The sequence below is a fragment of the Rhinolophus sinicus genome, linkage group LG11 (genome assembly GCF_036562045.2).
Source record: "Rhinolophus sinicus isolate RSC01 linkage group LG11, ASM3656204v1, whole genome shotgun sequence".
Classification (NCBI taxonomy): domain Eukaryota; kingdom Metazoa; phylum Chordata; class Mammalia; order Chiroptera; family Rhinolophidae; genus Rhinolophus; species Rhinolophus sinicus.
The window spans coordinates 20,799,064-20,821,401 of NC_133760.1; the positions used below are offsets into that span (position 1 = coordinate 20,799,064).

Consider the following 22,338-nt stretch of genomic DNA (forward strand, 5'->3'; position numbering starts at 1 on the left):
AGCCCAACGCTTCCCTGGTCTCCACGGCAACCGCCGCGCAGGCGCACACAGGCAGGTCCGCCCGTCCGGATGCGGGAGGGCGGGCCTTACAACGGCTCCGCCTCCGGCGCGTGCGCGGGTCACGTGGGGGTGCGGCCCGCGGCAGCGGCGGCGGCGGCGGCGACGGGGGTGGCAGACGCACGGGTCCGGCGGGAGCAGCTCGGAGACTGCGTTGCTTTTGCAGGTACCGTGCTCCCCGCGTGCGGCTCCGGGCCCTAGGCCCGCCTGGTCCTCCTCGTTCCCCTGGGCGCGCCCGTCTCTCTGTACCCCACCACGCCCCCCCGGACCAGTGCCCCTTCGCGCCATCGGGACACTGGACCCCTTCGTTTCTCCCTTCCCTCGGACACCCACCCCCAGCACCTCTCCCTTTAGACCCGCGTCCCCAACCCCAGAGCGCTCTCCCCTAACTCCATCCCTGCGTTGCATCCCAGAGGACTCTCTTCTGGGCCTGTCTCCTCCCCCTAGGACCCGGCAGATCTGGGGCCCCACCCACTGCGAGTGCCAGGTTTCCGTTACCCCCAGACCCTTAACCGGGGTGCTCCTTACAACGCTCTGAAAATCACTGCCTTTTGTCCATGCTTCTTTATTCTCATTTCCTAAGGACTTGGTATGAGTGGAATTTGTTGTCGTCTTTTGTTCCGAATTAGAAGTAATTTAGAATAAAGGAGCGCTTGAAGAAAGGGCACCGCCAGTTCCCGAAGCGGCGGTCGTTTGCTCAGGCTTGCTGGAGGGGAAGGGTTCTGGACACCAGTGTGGCTGCTCCTGTTCAAAGGAACGTGCAGCCCAGACACTTCAGCCAACCAAACCCTGAGGCCCTCTCTGTGATGCCAGCGGGATGCCCGCGGGGGAATAGGGGTGGAGGCAGGGGGCGCACTTTGGGGCCACCATCCAGGGTTCTGGACTTTAATAGACCTTGAAATGAATTCCCACTGCCCACTTTGCTGTGGGGCTCGTGTATGTCACGCTACCTTTATAAGCCTCAGCATTCCTATCTGTAAACTGGGGATGATTATAACTCTGCGTCATAAGGTTGATGCGAGAATAAGTGAGGCGATAGGAATAAAGCACTTAAGAGTCTTTCGCAGAAAGCCAGCTCTCAGTTTTAACCCTGACCACCACAGAGAGCCGATAGCTGACATTCAACACTGAATTATAGTGGCTACTAGCTAAGATTTGTTGAGCACTTACTTACATCCCAGGCACTGTTCTTAAGTGCTCTATGTGTCTGACCTCACTTAATTTTCATTATAATCTTACGTAGGAGCTATTATCTCATGTTTAGAGGTGAAGTAACCTCACCTTCACCCAAGATACACAACTCTTACATGGATTTGACCCCAGGAAGGCTCTTCAGAGTCTGTGTTTTTAATTACTACAGTAGTAGTCCAGGGCCATGGTATTTTTTGTTGATTTTTTAAAAAATTGAGATAAAATTTACATAAAATTCACATTTTAGCCATTTAAAAATATACTTTTCATAGCAGTATATTCACAGTGTACAGCCCTCACCACTATTCAACTCCAGAACATTCCCATTCCAAAAAGAAATCACATTAGCAGTTCACTCCCCATTTCCCACTCTCCCTGTCCCCTGGCAACCATAATCTACTTTCTGTCTCTGCGGATCTGCCTTTTCTGGACATTTCATATCATGGGAATCCTGATATTTGGAATCATGATTTTGTATCTGGCTTCTTTCACTCAGCATAATGTTTACAAGGTTTGTCCATGTAGCATGTATCCATACTTCATTCTTTTTATTGCTGAATAATATTCCATTATGTTGCTAGACCACAGTTTGTTTATCCATTCATCTGTTGATTGACATTTGGGTCTTTTCCACTTTTTAGATGTTGTGAATACTGCTTCTGTGAACATGGCTATACAAGTTTTTGTGTGAGCATGAGTTTTCAGTTATCTTGGGTGTATACCTAGGAGTAGATGCTATGAATATCTTAATTCCTACTACACAAATGGAGACATGAAACAGGAGTACTGGATCCTGGATGAGTGATCCCATGTTCTGCTCTTTCCACTCAGCTTCCCATGGATTCAGTTTAGTGGCTTATTATACATTGGCAAAGGAAGGTAAGGAAAATTCAAAAAGTCATGATACACCAATAATAACTTTGTCAAAGTGCTGACACGAAGTTTGAGAAACTTCTTAAGCTTTTTATCCTCAAGAGTGAAATTTGAGCTTTGAACGCAAAGCAGTATTTGCTTCTATTTATTAAATAAATATTGTGTCCACAGTGCCCCGCCAGGTCCCGAGGAGGAATATTAAAGGTGGATGCAAGCCCAGCCTCACAGCTTCACAAAGCTGCAGGAGGATTAAAGACGTAAATCTGAAAAGCAAAACTGTAAAACTTGCAGACAATAACATAGAAAAACATCTTTATAAGTGGAGGCTAAGGCAGGATTTCTGAAATAAAACATAAGCACAAACCATACAGGAAAAGACTGACAAATTGGACTCCATTAAAATGAAGACATTCAGTCATTGAAAGCACTGGAGACAAAACATACAGAGGACTAGTATCTAGCACATAGAAAGAATTCTTGGAGTTCTGAAAGAAAAAGACAATACAATAGAAGAAAATAAGGCAGAAACTAGGAACAGGCATTTTATAGATAGGAGAACACAGCACATATCAGAAGAATGCCAATCAACCTTATTAGTCATCAGGAAATGGATATTAAAACCGTAATTACATCTCATTTCACAACACGCTGTGGGTAGAAGGTGAACTGTTGGACGTTGCCAGCCATTGAGAAAGAGGCAGTGTGAACTCACACTCACTGTCGGTGGGCATGCCAAGGGGTTCAGCCACTTGGGCAGCATCTGCTTGAAGGCATGGATGCCTGGTGGCCTCGCCGTGTGACTCGGGCATATCCCTCTGAGGAACTCTCATATATGTGCCCAGGAGACGTGCGTAAGAATGTTCATGGCATCACTGATCAAAGCTGTAGAATAAAAACCAACACAAACAACCAAATGCCCATCAGCAATAGAAGGGATATATGAATATGGTGTATTCGGACCATGAAATAATGTGCAGCAGTGAAAGTGTGACCTACTGCTCCAGGAGCACAGATGAGTCTCAAAAACAATATTGAGTGAAAGAAACAAGTCACCAAAGAATACACGAAGTATGATTCCTTTATATAAGGTTCACAACCAGGCAAACTGAATACTATTAGGTATTTCAGAATCCATGCTGCGGTAACACCTAGTACAGCTATTAAAAAAAAAAAAGGCATTGTAATGGCTGTATGCGGTATCAGAGGGGTAGTAAATGGGGGGAGGGGTTTTCACAGTGTGAGGGATATAAATGATACATGTCTATGACATTGTTTTGTACACCTGAAACTAATAATAATAATAAAAAAAGGCACAGGACTAATTCTGTCAGAGTTTAGGCAGGTGGTTGGCCCAGGGTGGTGGAAGGGGATATGATCAGGGAAGAAGTGGATGGGTTTCTAAGATGGGTTTTGTTTGTGAAGTAGGGTGGCTGCGTGGGTGTTTTGTTTTATTATTCTTTGAACAGTGCATAATAGGTTTTACAACTTCCACATGTATTTTTCTTTTTTTTTCTTTAATTACAGAAAAGTTAGTTTTAGGTGACATTTCCTGTCCTCAAGAGCCCTGTGCTTTACTTGGGGAACCAAGATAGAGAACCAATTAGACACTTAAGTAGAATGCAGAGCAGTTTGGTAAGTGCCACACTGGGTAAGAGAGACAGAGGGGAACTCAGAGGTGGGGGTTGGTGCAATGACCTAGGAGAGAAAAGGAAGAGGTATGTGGGTCTCCAGTTTATCCTCAGGGCCTGGTGTGTCATCAGTGCCCGTCAGTGAGTGCTGGGATTGAATGGAAGAGAAGGAATGGGACTTGAGCTGTTCTTAGTAGGATTTGAGATTGGATTTGCGTACTGAGAGCAAGGCAGATCTAGACTGTGTGAAAGAAGTAAGATTCCTATGGGGGGAAAAAATGTTAATGAAAATAAAGTCCACGGCCCTGGAGCCTTCCTGAAAAGTTGGACAGTACCAGCTTTTGATGAGGATGGTGAGGACCACCTCAGGTCTATCCCAGCTATGAGAGATCATAGAAACCAGAGGCTTTCTTGTTCCTGTATACACTTGAAGGTTTTGGTGTAAGGGATGTTGCAGGATTTGCAACTTGTCTCTTTACGGTCCTAGAAACTAGACTGACAGATTATCCGTCCATCCATCCATCCTAATTTGCAAATTTGTTCTCTTACAGTTCTGGAGGTCAGAAGTCTGAAATTGTCTCCCTGGGCTAAAGTCAAGGTGTCAGCAAGGATATGTCACCTTGGAGGCTCCAGAGGAGAATGTGTTTCCTTGCTGTTGCCAGATTCTAGAGGTGCCTGCATTCCTTAAACTGTGACCCCCTCTCTCCTTCTTCAAATCTAGCAGCCTAGCGTCCTTGAATATCTCCCCTCCCCCCTCTAACCTCTGCTTCTTGGTCTCATCTTCTCTGACCCTGACCCTTCTGCCTCCCTTTCATAAAAATGCATGTGATGACATTAGACCCATCCTAGATAATTCAGGATAATCTCCCCATCTTAAAATCTTTAATTTAATCAACCTGCAAAGTCCCCTTTGCTACAGAAGGTGACATATTTACAAGGTTTGAGGACTAAGGTGTGGACATCTTGAAGGCCCATTACCCAGACGACCACACTGCCTTTCGTTTGGTGGTGCATTGTCTTCTTCCCATGATACTTGCTTTATTTGCTCTGAAAACATTTTTGCTAATCTGTCTTGGGTTCTTTTACCATCCATTTGGATAGCTCGGTGATGTCTATGTTTCAGCCAAGACGCTTTTCCCAGAACTCTTGGTTCTTGAAGGTTTTGGATAGGCATGTAGTGGAGCCGGACCCTCCGTGTTGCTGAGGTCTGCCTGTATTAGATTCCGGTGCCCTTTTCACCGCGAATTGAGCCATCTCAGTTGTAGGTCAGGGCAGTGTTATAGGCCACAGCAGTTGTGCTTTGAGGAAGTGACTTTGCTCCTTGCAATTTTGACCATAATTTTCCCATGATATTTTTATAGTTGTAATGTTACCTTTAAGGTTTTTTTCCGAAGGTTTTTTTATTTTAAGTGTTTTTTTTTTGAGCAGTTTTAGGTTTATGATAAAAATGAGACGAAGGTACAGAGATTTCCCATCTGCTCCCTTCTCCCACACCTGCAGAGCCTCTCCCACTGTCAGCGGCACATCACTAACCAGAAGGGTACCTTTTTTTTTTTTTCTACCAAGGATGAACCTGCATTGACACATCATCACCCAAAGGCCATAATTTACCTAAGAGACTTTTTTTTTAATTGGGGAATATTGGGGAGCAGTGTTTTTCTCCAGGGCCCATCAGCTCCAAGTCATTGTCCTTCAATCTAGCTGTGGAGAGTGCAGCTCAGCTCCAAGTCCAGTCAGCATTTTCAATCTTTAGTTGTAGGGGGCACAGCCCACCATCCAATGTGGGAATTGAACTGGCAACCTTGTTGTTGCAAGCTTGTGCTCTAAGCAACTGAGCCATCCGGCTGCTCCCTGGAAGCTGAGCGGCAGCTCGTTGTCTTCAATCTAGTGGAGGGCTCAGCTCACTGACCCATGTGGGAATCGAACCAGTAACCCTGTTCAGAGCTCACGCTCTAACCACCTGAGCCATCCGGCCGCCCCACCTAAGAGACTTTTAAGTGTTTGAAGAATTAGCCCTGATGGGTATGGCCTTATCAACGTAGAAGATGCCCAACAGACAGCAGGGAGTTGCTTTTCTTCCTGCCCCTGTTTGTCTTGTTTTGATAGTATTTTCTGTAGAGGCAAGAAAACAAAGATTTATAATAACTTTTATAGGAAGGTTGTATAGGAACCAGAATTTTACTGTGTTTTATTGTTGCTTTTTAAATAATGGATTTCTCTAAGTTTTAGACTAATACCTATCCACAGAGAAATTAAAAAGTCAAACCCCCAAGCAAGTTAAATGCAGCTCGATATCTATTCATATCTTGGTTGGCTCCTAGACTTAAATGTGTAGTAAACGCCTTTAAAACTCTGTTTCCATGAGCTTTCCTGGAATTTAGTGGCTTTGGAGGGAGTCCTGATTTCTTCTTTCATTAGAAATTATTTTCCATCTTGTACTTTAGGGTGGGGAAGAGGATTGAGAGGATGAAAGGAATTGACAATTTCCTGTTATTTTTCATTTATGGTCCCATCGGGGTATGAACAAATGTGTGGAAATGGTGTGTCTGAGGAGCAGCAAGCATTCAGTCACAAAGCCATGTGTTCTTAGTCCAGCCTTGCTTCATCCCCATCTGGACCGACCAGGTTTCAGGACTCCTCACATTCTGCCTGCACTACTGCAGCCACACCTTCCACAACAAACCCAGAAGCTTCTTCCTTTGGCATAAGGGACTTACTGAGAGTGAGGCCCGAGCTTCCATTTGGCCTAAAGGTGTGTCATGATCTGGCCTCCCCTCCACCCCCTTTCCGTCCTTAGGTGCCCATCCTGTGCTGTAAGCACACTGAATTTGTCCGTTTCCTGGCAGGCCGGACCTTTCACGGACCTGGCAGGCTGGGCCTTGCCTCCTCTCCGCCCAGAATGGTCTTACACCTTCGTCAGCAGTGCCCTCACCACATTACATTGAATTGCTCTATTCATCTTTCAGTGCTTTCTGTGTCCACGGCGTGGCAGGGGCTCCTGGCTTAACTCGGAATGGGTCCTCAGTGTCCGACCTGGAGCTTTCCTCATTGCTGTTGTTTTCATAGTTTGAATGTCGTCGTAGACTTTCCTACAGACAAGTGACCATGCATGTTTAGGCTTCTTGGCTATATTGTCTATTATTCATAAATAAGTTGGTGTTTGAATTTGTCAGTCTTCTGTGAGTTTGGTTGATGTGAGTCAAACCTCGCCCATTGGAGTTGTGTCTGGGGAATGATCAAGTTGCCTTTCTGTACCTCAAGGTTGAATGCCATCAGCCCTCTGATTCTCTGTGACTTTTAAAAAATATAGCAGTGATAATACACGTTTAAGGTACTTGTGGTGGAATTGTATGTTAAAATATGGTAATGGTATTCCCCCCAACAATATGGTGAAGGGGAATTGAGTGGGTAGAGTCGAGAAGCGGGGCCAACTTGGGGGTGAAGGCCCTGGATACCACTGTTCTCAACTCACCCCTGAAGTCGGTGTGTTTCCTGCTGGAGCTGAGCTGGAGGTCCCTGGTGGGTTTTGCACATGATGTTTTTCTTTCTGTAAAGAATCAAAGGAGTTTGTTTGGTGGTCCCCTCTGGAGTGGGAGACAAGATGGTATGTGGAGACTGAGAGCTAGACAGGAAAAACAGCCTGGGAGCTGAGCAGAGACTGGGTAGTACAGTTTAATGCAACAAACATCTGTTGAGCTCCTGCTCTGTGCCAGGGGTTGTGAAGGTGCTGGAGAAACAGAGGAGTCAGATTGGGCCTCAGCCTTAGAGAACTCAGCCGCGTGGGGCTGGGTCAAAAACAAAACAGTTATAACACAGTGTCTAGGGTGGAAGGAGAGGGGAAAGGTGTACCAGAGTTTCTTTTCATTTCCTCATTCTTGTAGCACCCGCCCCACTCACAGGCTAGAACGGGCTGTTCAAGATACCGCAGGACACTTCCTCCCCGCCACCTCCGCCAGCTGATCAGACAGCTGCTGGATACCTGAGCTCCAGGGCTAGTGAGAATCTCTGCCAGGAATTTGGAATAGAGATGCCAGGTGGCTGCAGGAGTGTGGAGGTTCAAGTGCCCTTCAGGTAGAGTGCAGGAAGGTGGTTTGCAGAGGGAAAGAGGAGACCCAGGGGAAAGCCCAGGAGGACACCAGGGAGAAAGGATGCTTGTGTCTGCCTCCCCTGCCAGGCCAGCTTCTTCCTGCGCATGTGTCCTGAGCTCCCCATGTCTGTGCAGAGCGCCATCTCGCTCTAGGCTATTTGAACAGGTTTTGTCCCATTTGATGAAATGTTCCTGAAGCAAAAAGGTGCAGGAAAAGGGGCCCATTTCCGCTGAGCCTTTCACCAGATAGACGCTGTTGTTCCCTTCCTTATTCTGGGATGAGGAAATGCTTTGCTGCCTATATACAGAGGGTGCCAAAAAAATGTATACACATTTTAAGAAAGGAAAACTGTATTACAATTGTAATACTCAATATATACCAGTAACAAGAGATGAATACAAGTCATATTTGACTTCCGCAATTATAAGAGGTGCTCAAAGTGGTTACCATCAGCATCCAGACACTTCTGATTATGGCGAACTACTGCTTGAGCAACGCTGACCAAAGTGTCCACTCGTATACATTTTTTGGCACCCCCCGGTAGACAGGAATTCATGGCATAAGAATTTTTGTGTTTTCTTAATTTTCAAAAACTTTTATCTCAGTTTCATATACAGTTTTCCCAGCTGAGCTACGAGGGCAAAGGAAAGGAATTTATTTTGTGTTGGTTTTTGTTTACAGATTGGCCTTAAGAGAGTTAGAACAGCATATTCCTGAAGACCAAGAGACAAGGTAAGAGGAAACCATGACAGTTAATGACTAGAGTAGAAAGATCGGTAAACTCCTTTATAGTCAGGCATCTTTTGCTAAGAATTTTTTCCTTCACAAATATTCAAATTCTTGAAACAAATTGTCTGGGATGGGGGGAGGAAGTTGAGTTTCCCATTAGTGAGATCATTCCATGAGGCATATCCGACCTCCTGTGTAGCTAGAACCTCATTATAGACACTTCATGCAGTTACCTTTCCCACAGGTGTTGCTTTGGCTACAACCCACTAGATCTTGATGTGTGGTATTTAATTTTTCATTGAAAACATTGTTTTAACATCTTAGATAAACATGCACCTGTTATTTAGAAGAATATATTCAATATTACAAGTGTGTAGTTTTTTTGTCATAGTTTTGTTATTTCTACTTTTATTTTTGTTTGAAAAGTACTAGTGCATGCAAGTGATTATTTTTTGCATTTACTTTCTCATGGCCTAGTCTTTGATTAGTTATGACAAAAGGCACGTGTGTACTTTAAAACATAGTTTCAGGATCTCCCAATTTCAGATGGTTTAACATGGACTTTTAGTTTTTATATTCTTTCTGATAAGAAGTTACTGTTTTGGTCGTTTCTTTGGGAATCTAGCAGCTAATACTATTCAGGGACTGTAACCATTGTGAACACTGATACAATGCCAGGTCAGGGGCACATCCTGTCAGCTGCCTGCCTCAGCAGGGACTTAATTATATATCGAGACGGCAGAGCAAGAGACCCTTGAAAGGGGGTGGGATGTCGTTCCCTCTTCTCTAGTGTGGGTGAGCTTTGAGAGGCATTCATGCACAGCAGAAAAAGAATGAACAGTTTTGAGACAAATGATCCTAACTTTGAATGATTTGGGGGCAGACAAGGAGTGTGTTATGGCCTGTGGTCTGGCAGATGGAGCAGGAAAAGAAAGGCATCTTCAGTCCAAACTTTGTTGGTCTTGGTACGTCATACTTTAGGAAATCTTAGCCAGTGGGGTCCATGAAAGATAATTACCCCAAAAGAGCATTTAATTGTATTTATTAAGTATTTGGTTTGTGCAGCTAATAAGGTTTATAATATTTTCTTTTCATAATCAATCTTGACATTCTTATTTAGGAGGTAAGTTTCTATGAACAGAACAACAGTCTATAGCATTTTACCCATAGGAAATAAGGGGGCCCAACTTCAGTCATTTTCTATATTGTCATTTGAGAAAAACATTCTTTAACTTACTTAACGCCACATCAACTTAATTAGTAATAGGGCAGCAATATGCAACTTTCTGTTTGATGAGAGAGTATATATCCTTATTGGGGGGCATTTAAGAATCCTACTGCCTATCCATTTCTTCAGTTTTCTATCATATTTCTTTTGTATGTGTTGTTTTTAATTTGGGCTACACATTCATATATATATATATTCAACACATATATTCATATATTCAACAGTTTTGATTATTTTATGTGCCTTTTATCACAATATGGTGTCATTTTTATATAAACATTCCATTTGTGGTTAATTTATTTTCTGCTGTTTATTTCATTTTTTGCTCTGCAGCCTGGTTGAGCTTATTTTGTAGCCGAGTGGGAGGAAATTCACTCATTCTTCCTTAAGCTTATGTCAATTTTTGCTGCTATTGTTGGGTGTTTTCTTAGTTTCATGATTCTCCCCCTGCCCCCCACCATTTTAATGGGATTTCTATAACAGGGACTAATCCCAGAAGTTTTATATACATATATTTTGGCTTAACATCAGTTTTCTTTTATATAATAAATGCTGTGTCCTTGTGTTTGTGTAAATCTGATCTCCCCGTAATTTAATTGTAGTCTGTTCTGGTCTGTTTGATACTTTGTCCCTCATCGATAGTGCACAGTTGGGTCAGTGGCTCCCCAGGTCCCATCTAGGATGAAGTTCGTCATCCATGGTCATGCCCAGCCCTTGTCTACTCTGCAGGGTTATCTCTGATTGCAGGCCTGCATGCAGCAGTTCATAGGGCATTGAAAATGATTCTGTTAAATGTCTGTCTCTTCTCCACACAGTAATTTAATTCATCTTTGAATCCTTAGCATCTGTCACAGTGCATGAACATAGTAGGTGCTTTGTAAATTCTTGCTGTGTGGATACTTAAAAGAGTTGTATTGGACTTTTATTTGAGTTGTATTTCCTCAAACATAAAGGGACAAAGATCATAATGGTGTACAAATTAAGCTAGTAGGATGGAGGAGTGCTTACTCCATTGTCATTTGAGAAAACCATTTCTTGTAAGTTTGTGGAGTATGTCTTTTCTAATACACATTTGTGTATATTATTTATATGTAATATGTGCTTAATTTATGTGAAAGGTTATTAAAGCTTAGCTTTGTCTCAAATGGACTGTAAGCCCTTTGTGGCCAAGGTCAGGTCTTAATATTACTTCTATTTCTTCTACTTTGTCTCTACCTGGGTAGTAGGCCCTCTGCACTTGCTGATTATGAATAAAAGAAAGAAACAAACATCCTTTTCAGCAGTTAGATGAATTAAAAAGTCTGTGCCTGTCATTACACTGGGCTAGGAGCTTTTTTTTAGGGCACAGAGCATGTTGTGTTTATCTCTGTATCCACAACATGTAGCACAGCGCCTGCATTTTAGTAGGAATTTGGTATCTCTTGGTAGCTGTCAACACAACTAATCTCCTTGGAAGAAAAGAACTTTATAAACTACAAGTATTAGTGAGAGCATAAATTGCCTGGATCCACGGGCTACATGCATTGGAACTGTTACTGTGGTCGGAATGCAAATTGTTAAGCTCTGATGTCCTCAGATGTCTTTCTTCACTCAGACTGTGTGCGTTCCTTTAACTTACTAAACAACGAACACCTCTCTTTCCACTTCCCTGCAGGCTGCCATGGCTGCCGTTGACAGCTTCTACCTCTTGTATAGGGAAATCGCCAGGTCGTGCAATTGCTACGTGGAAGCTCTAGCCTTGGTTGGGGCCTGGTATACGGCCAGAAAAAGCATCACTGTCATCTGTGACTTTTATAGCCTCATCAGGCTGCACTTTGTCCCTCGCCTGGTGAGCAGAGCAGATCTGATCAAGCAGTATGGAAGATGGGCAGTTGTGAGTGGTAAGAAATGAGATTTCAATTCTTGCCTAATTTAAAATCGAAATGATTGTTCCTGTTTAAGTTGTGTTTTAAGTTGGATGCGTGATTCTAGGCGTCACTGAATTTAATGTGATGTTTTCGTGGGAACTTGCGGATAATAAAAAACATATTCTGTTATGATTCTGTTCACATTTCCTTACTGCCCCCATCTTGGAAGAATTTTCCTATGGTTTTTATCCTTATTCTTCCCTCTCCTGTTCCCAGTCGTGTTCCAGCCCCACCTTCCTACACCTTTTCCTTTTTGCGGTATTTTGAAATTGTCCTCATGGACTCTCTTCACTTTCAGAAATGCTTTCCTTATTTTAAATGTCATTTTAATTTGTCATTATTGCCCAGGAAAGTACCTCCTGGCACTCATTCAAGCCAGAGAAATAAGTTTGGAAACAGCTTCCTACTGTATCTCACAGTCAACTTGGTGAATATAAAACAGCTCTTCCTGTACCCGTCAGGGTGTCTAGGAGAGCGTTTGACTGGCATGTATCTTATGCTGTTGTGCTTGACTGACCAGTATTAGAGCTCACTTGACTTCTAGTGTGATTCTTTCTCTGATGAAAGCAGGAATGGGAAATGGGGTATTTAAGGTTCAATTTTGAAGATCTCACCATGAAAAGAGCATGCTCACTTTTCCTGGTTGTACTGTAGGTGCAACAGATGGGATTGGAAGAGCCTATGCAGAAGAGTTAGCGAGCCGTGGTCTCAATATCATCCTGATTAGTCGGAACCAAGAGAAGTTACAGATGGTTGCTAAAGACATCGCTGACACCTACAAAGTGGAAACCGATATTATAGTGGCGGACTTCAGCAACGGCCGTGAGATCTACCACCCAATTCGAGAAGCCTTGAAAGATAAAGACATTGGCATCTTGGTAAATAATGTAGGCGTGTTTTATCCCTACCCCCAGTATTTTACTCAGGTCTCCGAGGACAAACTCTGGGACATCATAAATGTCAACATTGCTGCGGCTAGTTTGATGGTCCACATAGTGTTACCGGGGATGGTGGAGAGAAAGAAAGGCGCTGTCGTCACTATCTCTTCCGGCTCCTGCTGCAAACCAACGCCCCAGCTGGCTGCCTTCTCTGCTTCCAAGGTAATGTGTTCTTGGTTGAAAATGAAATCATGATGCAATAGGGCATTTATTACCATGGTTTGGTCCCATTTGTGGAGCTCTTTGTCAGCAGCTCATGTTTGCTAATGCTGTTGTTTTTTCCTGAAATGATAATAAGCAAGCCTTTTATCTCCTGAATTTTCTTCCAAGTTCCAGAAAATTAAAAGTCTTTTCCCCTGCTCCATTTTAACAGGCTTACTTAGACCACTTCAGCAGAGCGTTGCAGTATGAATATGCTTCCAAAGGAATCTTTGTACAGAGTCTAATCCCGTTCTACGTGGCTACCAACATGACCGCACCTGGCAGCTTTCTGCACAAGTGCTCGTGGTTGGTACCTTCACCAAAAGTATATGCACATCATGCTGTTTCTACTCTTGGCATTTCAAAAAGGACCACAGGATACTGGTCCCATTCTATCCAGGTAACAGTATGCACTCAGCTCTTGTAATAATTGGGTTAATGCGCCCTAAACTTTTCTAAATGACACATGGGAATCTGATTGAAGCCTAATGCTGACAGATGAGAATTGCAAATTCTGATTCTTAAACCTGACACTCTTAGTGGTTCTGGTTAAGTCACTAAATTCTTTTTTGTGCGATTATTATTTTAAGAACATTCTACTTGACACCTGAGAGATAAAATATGCTTTTGTAATATTAGTAGATAGTAATAGTATAAAAATACTAAGGATTTATATGGGAATTTCAAAAATGATTCTAGTAATGCTTAAGGGGGTACCTCTAAGTTAACAACGTAATCCCAAAACATAAAACCACAGAATAGGTCTGTAGTTCATGTAACCATTATGTCAGATAATATCTCAGTATATTCTTAGACTTACTTGTTCAAGAATCACAGCTTTTTCTTTTTTACGTTTATTGTTTAGGCATGACAAAGTTTCAGTCTTTAGTATTTTAAAGAGTAACTTTGTTAAATATTTGAAAATTTCATTCTAAGTATTACATAGAGAACTCATAATGATTTGTTATAATGCAGTTGTGTTTCTTTATCTGGCATAGTAAGTAGATACGCCCTAGTTTAGACGTCTTTTTTCTTTAATATGTAGAGTTTTCTTAAATTACCAAACAGATATTTTTGAGACTCTTTGTATAAAGATTATTAAATTTACCTTTACTGAATAAATAGATAAGTAAATCAGCAGTGAACTTTTACTTTTATCAAAAGGTTTGGCTAATAAGAAGCAGTTTTATTTAGGTGGTTATTTCCAGGTCTTTAATTACTGGAGAAAAGCAGAGAAACCTAAAATAGTTTTAGAAGCCACTGACCATGAAGTTCTCTGAGAAGTGAAGATATAATGAGCACGGGGTTTAGATGCAGCAAATATTTTGACTGCAGTTATAAAACACCAACTTTTTAATTACAATTAAACTTTGTTCACATTGATGAATGTTTCTTGAAAATATGTATTTTTCTGCCAAAAATTCTGTTAAGCTAATTTAATTCCTAGAGTAGTTTTCTATACAAAGCTATTAAAACTTTCCATTTTTTTCTATTTTCATTTTTATTTTACTCAAATTATTTTTAGCATCATCAGTATTTTTTCAATTTTACAACAAGATTTGACCCATCGATTGCTCTTTTGCCCATAGCAGATTTCTCTGATAGCTTTTGCCATTATGACTTTTATTTTGTAATTGTTGTATTTTCTGAATGTAGTTTACTCAGATTGCAAAGATCTAAATTTTGTTAAGATTTTAATCCTCTGTCAATCTTCAGCTAATAAGAAATTTACTGTATGAAGTTTGACATGTCAACATATTGTGTAAAGCTTTGTTTTGTGGTGTTTATTTTGGTTAGTTTTCTACATTATGAGTTAAATAAGAATATTAGACTGTATTTCTTAACAAGAAAGGTGATAGCTTGAACATGAGTGGTGGAAGGAAAGGAAGCAGCAGAACATTGTCAAGTTTTGGGCTTTAGAACCTGGTGGTTCCATTTACTCAAACAGGTAGCATGGGAGGAAGAGGCCAAGTTTGGAGAAACATTAAGAGTTTTACACGTGCTGGATTTGAAGGTTCTGGGAAATTGTTAAGAGAAGTGGACTTGGCAGCTGCATAGGTGGAACCTCAGATGAGAGGTTTATACGGATATAAAGGCTTACTGGTCACCAGCGTTTAGCTGGATGAGAAGATGGGGGTGGGTGACATTCATCTAAGGAGAGTGTGTAGAGAGACAAGACAGCTTGGTCAGAGACTCAAGGAACTCCCACCTTCCAGGGGATGGTGGACTGTGAAGGGCAGTCAGCAGGATCAGTAGGAGAGGAGGAGAGTGGAACACAGGCGCCAAGAGGAGACATGGTTTTCAGGTGGAGGAGGGAACAGCCATCAGTGTCACGTGATGCCATCTGTCCCAAATCATAAAGACCAACACACGTGTGTTGGGTTTAGAATCTTGGAACTCCTTGGTGACCTTGATGAAAGCAGTTTTTAGAGGCATTTTAGGGAGCAGCTGGATTGCAGTGAGTAGATGTGTGTGGACAAGAGGGGGACATGCTCCAGAAGTAAGGCTGTGTAGGTGTTGGTGGACGGACTAGGTCGAAGGGAGGAGTTCTGCTTGTTAGTTACTTTATGCAAGTTAGCAAGTTAGGTGTCAAAGAAAAGCTGAAAGACAGGAGAAAGAAGCCATGGTTCCAGGAAGCTGGGGGGATAGGACTGATAGCACAGGGCAGTGGTGTGGACTTAGGAAACAACTAGACAGCGACAGAGGCGAGAGGAGAGGCTGGGAGCCCCCGTGGAAGCGGCGGCACTCCTGTCTGATCGCTCCTGCGGTTGGGTCATCTCACTGACGGTGAGGCGGAGGGTGTTGGAGGCCTGAGCGTGGGGGAGCTCTGAAATAATCACTGTGAAGAAGGGAGAGTGAGGTGCCCGGGGCAACACCAGGGGATCACTGAGCAGAGAGGAGGCCCGAGTGAGGATGGGGCCTCAGAAGTGATGGTGGCTGCAGTCTGTGCGGCTTTCCTTCAGCAGGACTCAGCACTTTTCGTATGTCTGAGTTACCTTTCTTGAAGCCACTTGGAAGATGGCACCTAAGGCAGTTTCACCACATTTTACTGGGAACATTTCTAAATTTGTATGAAAAGAAATTAGGGAGCAGGTTTCCTCACTCCTGGCCCGTGCCTCATGCCTCAGCCTCCCTTACACATGTCTGCAAAACAGCAGTTCTGAACAGGAGCAGTGTCAGACTGACTCACAACCGTAACTTCTTTGCTTTCTCCACAACTATTCATATAATTTAACGATTACATCTTTATGTAGTATGCTAGCTGTCTTAATAAAGATTTGCAAGCGAAAAATAGGAAAAAAAAGATTTGGACTTAAAAAACAGCTAGAAAGGAGTTAAATGTATTTGCTTTAATTTTAACTAGTTGTCAGTATTGATTTGGGAGCATTTCTTATCATTTTCAGAAGTGGCATCAGGCAATATTAAATTGTGAGCTTCAGAACACACAGTAAGTTTGACAGAAAAAGAAGAGCCTTTCTGTTGTAGCTTTCTATCTCTGATACTTGACAAAAGGGCCAGAAACATGCTGCTATGTGTTTGGTTGAAAAAACAATTAACTTGAAAACTTGACCAATAAATCTCTTGCTTATGAATATGGAGACTGTGTTCCAGGTGATAGGATCCCTAGAGAAAGCTTCGGGGAATGGGGAGCAGAGTGGGAGAATCTGAGCTCTCGGATTGGCTTGACGTCTTTTCTGAATTCCTACCTACTTTTGATGTATTGGTTCACACATATTCTGTGTGTGTGTCTTGCTATTGGAAAGAGAAAATGTGGCTTTGGTGAGAGGTGGAGCTTGGAGGAAATGAAAAGGCCCTGGGACTGCATATTGTGGTGTGGGGGAGGGGTTAAGGGGGGCAGGCTGACAACTGTGGGAGATGAAAGCCCTTCTGTCAGTTTTTTTTGCAGGGGAGGACCAGCTCCTTTCTTAGGCCTGGACAGACTGGTCGGGAGCCCTGAGCATGCGCAAAGCCTTCCAGAACCCGAAACCCACCCCTCCTCTCTTTCTTATCCACACACTCACGCTCACATCTCCTCATTGGGGTACTCTCCTGCAGTTGCGAGTGCCCAGAGACTTGGCATTCCTTCCTTCTGTTGTTACCTACACAGGTCCAGGAGTCAGCCCCTTCAGTTTATCTAGATACCCAGGGGATGTTAGTCTCTCCTCTCCCATTAGCTCTTTCCACCCTGCTGTTCAGGGTGCTGAAACCTCATTGGGATGAGGCAGACAGGGTGTTCCAGGGCAGTCTCCACATGCAGCACCTGAGGAAACAGGCAGAGTTCACCTTGGTACTAGTCCCCGTGCGTCATACAAAGTGGTCATGAAAAACAAACAGGTTTTCAGCTGCTGATTCTTTCTCCACTAAATCAGTACCGAAAAAAAATGGACTTTGAAGGGGGAACCAATTATGTCATCTGTGTCAGGTGCACCTGTGTGTTTGAGCATGACAGTCCTTACAGGGTCCTCCTTAGGGATCATAAGCTGACTTTTATCGCCATGGATTTAGAACCTTTTGCTTTAGGACAGCAGCTCCAAGGAGGGATATCCGGGTTTTGTGTTTTTTGGGTTTTTGTTTGTTTGTTTGTTTGTTTGTTTGTTTTTTCCCCTCCATGAAATCCTGGTTCTTTAAAGAGGTCCACAGAGGGTCTTTTTCCCAGAAAGTTACCCATGACTCGAAGCCAGACACTGGGCTCCTGTCTCCCAGCTGGGAAGCGTGCTGTGAACAGTTTCAGTTCTGGGACTGTCGTCCTGCAGTTCATGGTACTGTGACCCCCTCCTTACTCAGTGTGGGCGCTTGGAGTTGCAGAGTAACCTGAGTCTGTTTATTAAGGAGATGGTGGGGTAACCTCTATTATTATACTTCTGTTCAAGGCTATAATTTCGGCACTTTCCAGGGGCCTGTTCATCTCCCTTTCTTAACACACAAGGTGTTAGAACTTTCTCTCAGTGTAGCTTTCACTATGCTGACAAATCTGGGTTCTAACAAATCTGTCAGTATCACGCAGGATTTTCCCACCGCAGCACTACTGGTATTGGGGGTTGGATAATTGCTTGTTGTTCAGCCTGTCCCTGACCCATACCCACTGGGGGCCAGTAGCACCACCACCCCAGTTGCGACAACCAGTAATACTTCTGGTTGCCGTATGTCCATTGGGGGTCAAAATGGCCCTGGCGGAGAGCCCCTAGAGCAGAAGGACGTCAGCAGGGCTCCCTGCCTGGATCCCCAAGTCATCTTTATCACGTCTCAAGACAGTGAACCAGGGTCCTGGTGTTTTTGACTCAGTTCTCGTTCCGCTTAGCTCCATTCAGCCCCTCAAACGCATTTTCTCACATAGTACTGAGCACGTGTGCATTTATCTGTTTCAACTGCCTTTTATTCCTGAAATGATTTTGTAATTCTTAACCAAATGAACATACTATTACTATCATGTTAAGTAAAGATGGAATCATATTACTGCATGTAGGTCTGTCCGGCCTCACGGAGAAAGGGGGTGGGTGGGTGCTGATCGTGTTTCTGTTCCTACTGAGTCTAGCACGGGGTCTTATGCAAAAGTAGGTGCGCAGTACAGCAGTGCCTAAGGGCTTATTTCTTTTTTGTGTTTAAAGTGATTGGTGATGTATGTTGGATTAGATCATATGCTGACCTGTGCGTTTCAGTGTCAGTGGCTTCGGATTCTAATCTTACAACCTTTTTCTCTTTTCATTTTTAGTTTCTTTTTGCACAGTATATGCCTGAATGGCTCTGGGTGTGGGGAGCAAATATTCTCAATCGTTCGTTACGTAAGGAGGCCTTATCCTGCAAAGCATGAAACTGGAAGATGGTTTGGGAAGTTTTGCCAACTCACGGGAACCTGCAGTATTTTGACATTTGGAAGAATACATCTAATTTATCTTCTGTATTTTCTTTCATTACTGGTTATTTAGCACACTGTTGACACATCGTTTGCAAATCAAACATACTTTCAGAGAATGCTCTGGAAAAACCTCGAGGGCCACGTGGGTGGCACAGCATGCATAGTGACTGAGGTACAAGAACTGATAGAGGAAACCGAAATTTCGATTCTTTTTTTTTCCTAAGCTGTTCAAAAGTTGGGTGATATATGTTGCTACAGCAATCTGACATTGAAGTATACTTATAACATGACTTGTCTCTTCTTCCCAGATGTTGTTTTTTTAAAGGAAATTATCTATTTCAGTAGATGGATTCTAGTATTGGTTTTCAAATGTTCATCAGGAAAGGCTATTTAAAAGTGTTATTTTATAAATAAGATTGCCGGTGTGATTAGCAGTAGAAATCTGTGTATTACTATTGTATAGCTCTAATTATTTGACTTTCTGTGTAAGAAAATACTGTTCTTCGACTGATACTTCATTAGTGAACCATATATGTGTGTATGTTGTGTGTATCTGGGCAACTTGATCTACCTTTCAAAAAGATTTTTTGGTCAAGATGGCTTAACATGGTATCTTACAGGGTACTAAAATTCTAGGTTATTCTTTTTTGTACTAAACAAGCCTACCCAATTTTGTGCTATAGGTTTGCCGTGTATAATATTACTTCAATATTCTGTGTTTTAAAAATCTATGGAATTAATGCATTCCTATATTTGGACGTGTAATGACTGACCCTCAGTCATGTCTTGATTTATAATTATTGTGGCTAAGTAGTGATTTCTAAGGCTATGACCCATTTTATAACTGAATTTAGTCCTTTAGATTCTTGTTAATTTGGTTTTCATACACTTTTCCATGTAATATTATTCCATTCCCGTAGCATTATTGGTGTGTAAACCGAGTATTTATGGAATAGTAGTTAAAATAGGGACAACTTATGTGTGTGATATAATGATTGTATCTGTTGAAATAAGTTAGAAACTCATTCTTGGTTCTTGTAATTAATTTATATATTATAGTGAATACTTTTATTGGTGTGAAGATAATTGTGCACAACCCCCCATAACCCATAATACGGGTTAGCATTGAAATCTACTTTGAAATGTTTTTGGTTCAGGTCCTATAAAGGCAAACATTTTTGAGGACCACATGCCTGCCTAGTGCTTTGACAGTTGCAAATCACGATATGAATATGGCAGTATGTGCAATTTGAAAATTTGGAGTTTAATGGGACACTGATGCAGAAACTAGTAAATAGATTGAAATCAGGACTTTCATTGAATTGTTTTCTCCTGAGGTGATGTTCTATCATGAGTAGGCTTAAGCATGCTTTTATGCTATACCCACAATTTTGCCAGTGACATTGGCTCAGTGTTTCCAGATGTGACTTCAGCTCAATGCAGAAGCTCCTCCACTTAACTGGTCAGGCTCTCATCACATAAGAGGAAGACATGCAGATGTGAAAACTGACACACTAGCAACACTACGTAACACTGAAGGGTTTGATGGAGTTAGCTTGGAAGCCTTTATTTGGTCACATTTGGCATTTTTCCTCACCCAACAATTAATTTATGGTCATTAAGACTAGAAAATAAATTGACTTCGTGCCACATTGACCTGAAATCTGATGTGTAATAAGAAGTAGTAACTTTATGTAAAAAATACCATATTTATTTCTAAGGTGTTATGTAGTACAGCAATGTCTTACATTTATAGATTAGGTATTGAATCATTGTTACATGATGAAAATAAGTAAACCATGTCAGTGATGTTTTAAAATTCTCTACTTGGCAGGACGTATGTAAATAAGCTGATTGGTGCAGTTAGTGAAAGATCAAAACCAAGAATCTTTCTTAGGGTTTGTCTTACATAAAATGCGTTTTCCCAGAGCTCATTTGAGAGTCATAATTGGACCACTGTCGATGGGGTTTCTTATTAAGAATGTGGAAAATAAGAACCTTTGAAACAATCTGTGAACTGAAAATTTAACAATGACAGCTGTTGCTTCTTTCTTTGGAAGAGGTTTTGCTCTGTGTGTTTGTAAATTCGTTGTCTGGAATGAAAGATACATTTTCCCCCCATAGAAACACTTACTTAAAAATTAGAAAACCTTAATCTGTGAACACCCGTGGTAGTAATTCATTAAGAGCTGGTAATTCAGCAAGAAAATTGTACACAACCATGTTTTTTGAAAAGTACTAAGTCGATTTCTTGATCTCATTCTCCTGATCATTGACTTCAGCAACGAGATCACTGGCAGTTTTGCCACAAGCCATTTCCTTGAGTGGTGAGGATGAAAGGTCGATTGTAGAGGATTTAAGAAAGAGTGGGAAATACAAGGGAGACAGCAAGGATAGAGAGCTCTGCTGAGGAGTCTTTTTGTTTTGTTTTAACCTGTGACTTAAAATCTTACCACGTTTGGGAACCAGAGGGTTAGATAGTGTCCTCCACCTTGACATTTTGTGCCCTCCGAAACCAAGTCCAGTCTCTCCGTGTTTCTCTGTCTCAGTATTGGCTAGGCTGTTACTCTTTAAAATACCGTTTAGTTTGAATAAAGATTTACCTTCCATGGTGTTGTGAATGTTTTATTACACACATGAAGCATGGATTTAGGAAGTTATTTTAGAGCCTGGAGTGGTGGGACCTGTGGCTGTCAGCTTTTTCTTGGTAGATTTCAACCATCTCTGTCTCATATCCTGACTCCCTTCAGTATATAGGGTTCTCAGAAGCTGGCAGCCTTTCTCCCCTTTCCCATTTTTTTGGGCTTCACTATCACCTTACAGGGATATTTGCAATTCACTAGCCTGTCTCAGTCCCTAATAATTGGGTTGTGTATTCAATGGCCTGGTGACTTAAAGGGGTGTTAAAAGAACCCTGGCCAAGACCAGTTTACCCCAAATTGGAACAACACACTTAAGTTTAAGATCAAGTAAATTAATGGTGGCAGCAGGGAGTGCTTAACTCTTGAGGATTTACAAATGGAATTCTCTCTCTGCAAGTTCCTGACACAATCTCAAAATGGGGGGGGGGGGTAGGGAGGAGAATTTAATCAGATGTGGGTTGATCTAGATATAACCACCATTTATTAAATATGTATGACTCAAGCTCTGTATGTGTGTGGTGTTTTTTTTAACTCTCATTCTATGACGTAGGTAATATTTCTTTTTGGGGTGAGGAAGGTGAGGTACAAAGAATTGAGGTACAACTTGCCCAGGATCACAAAGCTCACAGGTGATTCTGTATTTATCCACCATATTAAATCAGTTTTGTTAAATGTTAGAGAAAGTGAAATGCTGAGATTTTTTTTTTTTGTCATATTGGTACCATTCTGCATTATCATGGTGCAGTGGAAAGTTCAAACAAGATATAAGCAGTTTTATCTATATATTATATAGCACATCACTTTTCATTAGCATAACCTAAAACATGTTTTCAGTCCCCCAATTGTGCCGAATGCCAAGTGTGGGCCAGTTCAGCATTTAGACAGAAAACAGCCTGTGATCCTAATATCTCAATCACCCAGATATTTTTTGGGCAACAAACTTTTCAGAGTTTAACACATTGATCCTTATTTCCTCAAAAGGGCAACCACTTGGCTGGCATT

General features: G+C 42.1%; 1 protein-coding gene across 5 annotated transcripts; it reads left to right on the top strand.

Moving 5' to 3' along the window:
• Positions 1–99: 99 nt before the first annotated feature.
• Positions 100–21,303, top strand: HSDL1 (hydroxysteroid dehydrogenase like 1). 5 transcript variants are annotated; one of them, XM_074314512.1, is made up of 7 exons: positions 115–223; positions 4,301–4,420; positions 8,519–8,569; positions 11,449–11,674; positions 12,356–12,801; positions 13,013–13,240; positions 18,551–21,303. In XM_074314512.1, exons 4-7 carry the CDS (start codon positions 11,455–11,457, stop codon positions 18,647–18,649), a joined length of 993 nt encoding a protein of 330 aa, XP_074170613.1. In that variant the 5' UTR covers positions 115–223; positions 4,301–4,420; positions 8,519–8,569; positions 11,449–11,454; the 3' UTR covers positions 18,650–21,303. The 5 variants fall into 5 exon arrangements, with proteins under 5 accessions (XP_074170616.1, XP_074170612.1, XP_074170613.1 ...); XM_074314513.1 differs by lacking the exon at positions 115–223 and adding an exon at positions 3,640–3,753; XM_074314511.1 differs by lacking the exon at positions 4,301–4,420 and having other exon boundaries at positions 105–223.
• Positions 21,304–22,338: the final 1,035 nt, after the last annotated feature.

Coding starts and splice junctions, on each gene's coding strand:
- HSDL1 (XM_074314515.1), top strand. CDS start 11,455: ATGGCTGCCGTTGACAGCTTCTACCTCTTGTATAGGGAAATCGCCAGG. Junction 11,675..12,355: donor AAGATGGGCAGTTGTGAGTG/GTAAGAAATGAG, acceptor GTTGTACTGTAG/GTGCAACAGATGGGATTGGA. Junction 12,802..13,012: donor CTGCCTTCTCTGCTTCCAAG/GTAATGTGTTCT, acceptor CCATTTTAACAG/GCTTACTTAGACCACTTCAG.